This window comes from Hibiscus syriacus, unplaced genomic scaffold (assembly GCF_006381635.1).
Source record: "Hibiscus syriacus cultivar Baekdansim isolate YM2019G1 unplaced genomic scaffold, ASM638163v2 tig00006450_pilon, whole genome shotgun sequence".
Classification (NCBI taxonomy): domain Eukaryota; kingdom Viridiplantae; phylum Streptophyta; class Magnoliopsida; order Malvales; family Malvaceae; genus Hibiscus; species Hibiscus syriacus.
The window spans coordinates 57615-61649 of record NW_024062100.1 but is presented as its reverse complement, the minus strand read 5'-3'; the positions used below and the strand labels follow the sequence as shown (position 1 = coordinate 61649).

Here is a 4035-nt window from a genome sequence, read left to right as displayed (position 1 = left end):
AAAAAATATTTTAAAATTTTAAATTATAAAAAAAATTTAGTATTTAGTATTTTAAAAATTATCCAAACATATTAAAGACATTCATCTACTCATAAAAATTCAACTGAATCGCACATCGTTGTTCTTTATTCACTTTTAATATACACATTGAATAATTACTCTTATTTCTTTTCAAAAGGTCTAAATTTATTTAATTTTAAAATTCATAGAAACTTAAAGAATGTTTAAATCAAAATAGGCAAACTACACATTTATTATATAAATTATCAGTTTTAATACCTAACGTTTTTAAAAACTTAATACGTTTAATACCTAATCTATCATTTTGGTCCGTTTTAATACATAAGCTTTCATTTTTTTTAATTTAACGTTAATATTTTGAACGGGTACTAAAACGATAGTTTAGGTACTAAATTTATAATTTACCCATCAAAATATTCAAACTAACTAACTATAACTTTAAAATTTTATATCAAAATATTCATTTTTTTAATATAAGGATTAAAATATATATTTTTTATAGTATATGAACTAAATTTTTTTTTATAGTATAGTATCTAAAACTTTTACTTATAATACAAGTACTTCTAATATACTTTAATATTGTAAATGTTACAATTTATGAAGGTGTTACTTCTACATTAGCTCTAGTGAAGGATAACGTAATGCAGCAATTAGTAATCACAATCTCTGCCTGCAGAAAGTATTATATATAGGACAAGGGAAGTAGTGGTTTAATGGATTTATATAGCGGTCAGGTGTCGGAATAATCGTCATTATATAGTAGTAAAGCTGTTTTCCAAAACTATTATTATACGATCGCGATATTCGTAATGACAGTAGTAGACTCACTATTACCACAGTCGCGATAAAGGCAACAGAAAACTCGATGAAAACTGCAATTTAAATCTCAGTGGATTTAACTCAACTGCTTGATGTCCCTCTAAACTGCTTGGAGGACTTGATTCCAAACAAGAAAGATCCAAGAGGAATTTTAGACCCCGTCCTTCTAGACTTAACTGATTGTGACGATATTAAAGACCCAAGTTCCTTCTCCAAGTTGTTCATCAATTTCTCAACTTCATGCTTAAGTTGTCTGGCTTTTTCAGACCCTGCATTCAATTCATTACAGACCTTGTTGATCTCTTTTTTCATGTTCACAACTTCGCCTTGGAACTTCCCTGCTTGATATCCACTCAGCTCGCCATCGCTTACAAGAGTTGCTATCTCGTTTTCGATGTTGCATAACGACGAGTATCGACCTTCGATATCGTCTTTCATCATTCCATTGTTCTCCAACAATAATGTTAACTCGGATCTTATTTCTCTGAACTGACAGTAAACAGGCCGCATTTCCGATTTCAGATGTTCAGTCGTTCCTTCTTGCTTGTTGCTTCTTTCTCTCAATCTCGGTAATTCGGATTTCAAGTCCTTGACCGAAACTTGATATTTCTTTATCTTATTCAAAGCTGCACTGAATCTCAACCAAAACTCTAGATTTTCTTCGAGCAATTCATCGATATCTGATCGAATCTTCTTTTCTAAGGCCGAAACACGGGACCATCGGTGTGCAGGCTTGTTGTTTCCTTCCAGTTTATGTGTTGTTGTTTCAAGCTCAACTTCTTTTCCACTGGATCCAACTTTCCCCTGGCCTGCAGCTGAAGGTGATCCCTGAACAGAATTGGTTAAAGTTGATTCCTCGCTCGGACTTCCATGGTGTACTACTACTTCGTCTACTGAGTTCCCATACTTGTTTTCATCAAAAAACCCGATTTTTCGGTGTAAAGTTTGAATCTCTCCATCTCTTGCAGCCAATGCAGTCTTCAGTTCCCTTATCTGCATTGCCAATTCAGAGAACCCATCTCGGTTTCTCTTATCAACTTCATTAAGCATCTTTGATACCTCCTTATAATTATCGATAACCAAAGAGTACCCGTCTATTTTGATCTTTTCTCGGTTGTCATCTAGTCCATCCAAGTACAGCTGCCTCCAGTTCGGTTGCTGTTCTTGGTCATCGATCTCCAGTTCCTCAATCTCCGTATCGGCTATACTGCTTGTTGTATCAGACAAATATTTATTCTTTGCTTTCTCTACTTCCATTGAAGCCACATCCTTACTCGAATAATTATTGAATTCGTTGCTTGTTTTGCAAGCAACAATGCTTTTCCCTTGTGCTGAAACGTCCTTGTTTCTTAATGATGATCTCTCGGATTTGTTGTCTGCTTGAGCGTTTGCAGATAAATTATCAACACAATGACTTGATTCAACGGAACACGTTCTGAGGATGTCGATTTCATCTACAGCAGTTGTTACTAGATCTTTAACTCTACTCAATTCACCTTCCATCATGTTCATCCTGCTGTTCATGAATCCCGGGCCTTCGATCTTGGATTCCTTGTCTTCTCCGAGGCTCATACCGTGTTCCTCAGCAGATTTCGATCTCTTCTCTGCAGCTTTTTCAGATAAGAATGCGGATTCCCAGCTAACAATTCTTTGTAAAAGTTCATCCATCTTCTCTACAAGCAGTGGCATCTTATGCGAAGCATTCGAGTTTACATGGAGCTTCTCTTCGATAATGTTCTTCGACACTTCTGAATCACGTTTCTCTTTTTCTTCAGCCTTGTTATCAACAATCTTTGTTTGAACATCCTTTCTCTGTAGATTTCTTTGAGAGGAACCAATTTTGTTCCTCATAGCCTCAAACTTCCGATTTAAATGCCTAATCCTTTCAGATTCTTGACATACTTCAAGGTCTCTAGTTTCCATTAGTGTCTGAGTTTCGTTATCATCGGTAACCAGCCCGTCCCCAAAGTCAACCTGTAAATTGCATACTTTCCTCTGCTTTTCATTTATCTGATTATCAACCTCGCGGAATTTCTTATAAAAGAATGCCCTTTCAGTCTGCATCTCCAAAATTTCCTTCTGCAGTTCATCGATTTCGCCGAGTGCCTGGTCTTTGCTCTGCCCCGAACACGGAACTGCATTGGTTTTACTTGAGCCACAAGATTTCTTCACTTGTCCCTGGCTCCGGAAATCCTTATTCAGAAATCGAACTTTGGCACCGACACTTGATTTGTGAGGTGCAGCAGATTCGTCGTCGTCATCTTCCTCGATGGAATATGGAACTTGATCAGCGAAAACAGTGGCAATGGTTTTGTTGGCAGCTTGAAGATCTTTGGATAAATGATCATATCTTTGGGCTAATGCTTGGTACGCACGGAAACATTCTTCAAGAAAGCTAACGAGTTCAGGTCTTTTCTGGAAATATATTTCTGCCCTTTTTGCAAATGAATCTCCATCATCATCAATGATTTCCAGCATGCTGCACATTTTCTCTTCCATGTCTGTCCATTTTTTTCATTATTCGAATAATAACATAGAATTTCTACAATAACCAACTAATTTGAATTAAAAGAACATTTTTAATAATAATTATTATGAAAAAAATCAAAGGGTAAACTACAAGTTTAATACCTAAACTATTACTTTTGTTCAATTTTGATACTCAAGCTTTATTTTTATTCAAAAGCATACTTAACGTTTAGTTTTAGTTTCATGTTTTTAACGACCAATATCAAAATGAAAAATAAACTAAACATTATGTATGGTTTTGAAAAAAATAAAATTTAAGTACCAAAATAGGAAAAGAATAATACTTTATGTATTAAACGTGTAATCTACCCAAAATCAAATTATGTCAAGGAGCAATGCAATTGACAAATATGGTTGGATAAGGCATTGAAAAAAATGCTTTTTTTAACTTGAAGTGGTATAAATTTGATTAATTTAAATAAGGTCAATGTTATAGTGCTTTCAGAAAATATTTAGATTATTTGATATTTTCGGTGGAAGATGCAAGCCGGACACGTCTTTCATTTGTTTGTTTGGAGAAGACATATAATCTTTCATGCATCTTTCGTTAAAGATGCTAGAATTCCTAACGATTTCCCAAAGTAATGTAAAACCCACCCTACTTAAAAATTAAAATCTACATCACCCCTTACACAAAGTTTCATTTTTTTTTCATCTGCTTAT

At 34.5% G+C, this 4035-nt stretch overlaps 1 protein-coding gene across 1 annotated transcript; it reads right to left on the bottom strand.

The window, feature by feature from the left end:
* Positions 1–924: 924 nt before the first annotated feature.
* On the bottom strand, positions 925–3342 carry LOC120200712 (protein NETWORKED 2A-like). The gene has a single exon (XM_039201475.1). The coding sequence runs from the start codon at positions 3340–3342 to the stop codon at positions 925–927; it is 2418 nt and encodes an 805-aa protein (XP_039057406.1).
* Between the last annotated feature and the right edge of the window lie 693 nt (positions 3343–4035).

Excerpts from the sequence above, each read along its gene's own strand:
- LOC120200712 (XM_039201475.1), bottom strand. The coding sequence starts at position 3,342 with ATGGAAGAGAAAATGTGCAGCATGCTGGAAATCATTGATGATGATGGA.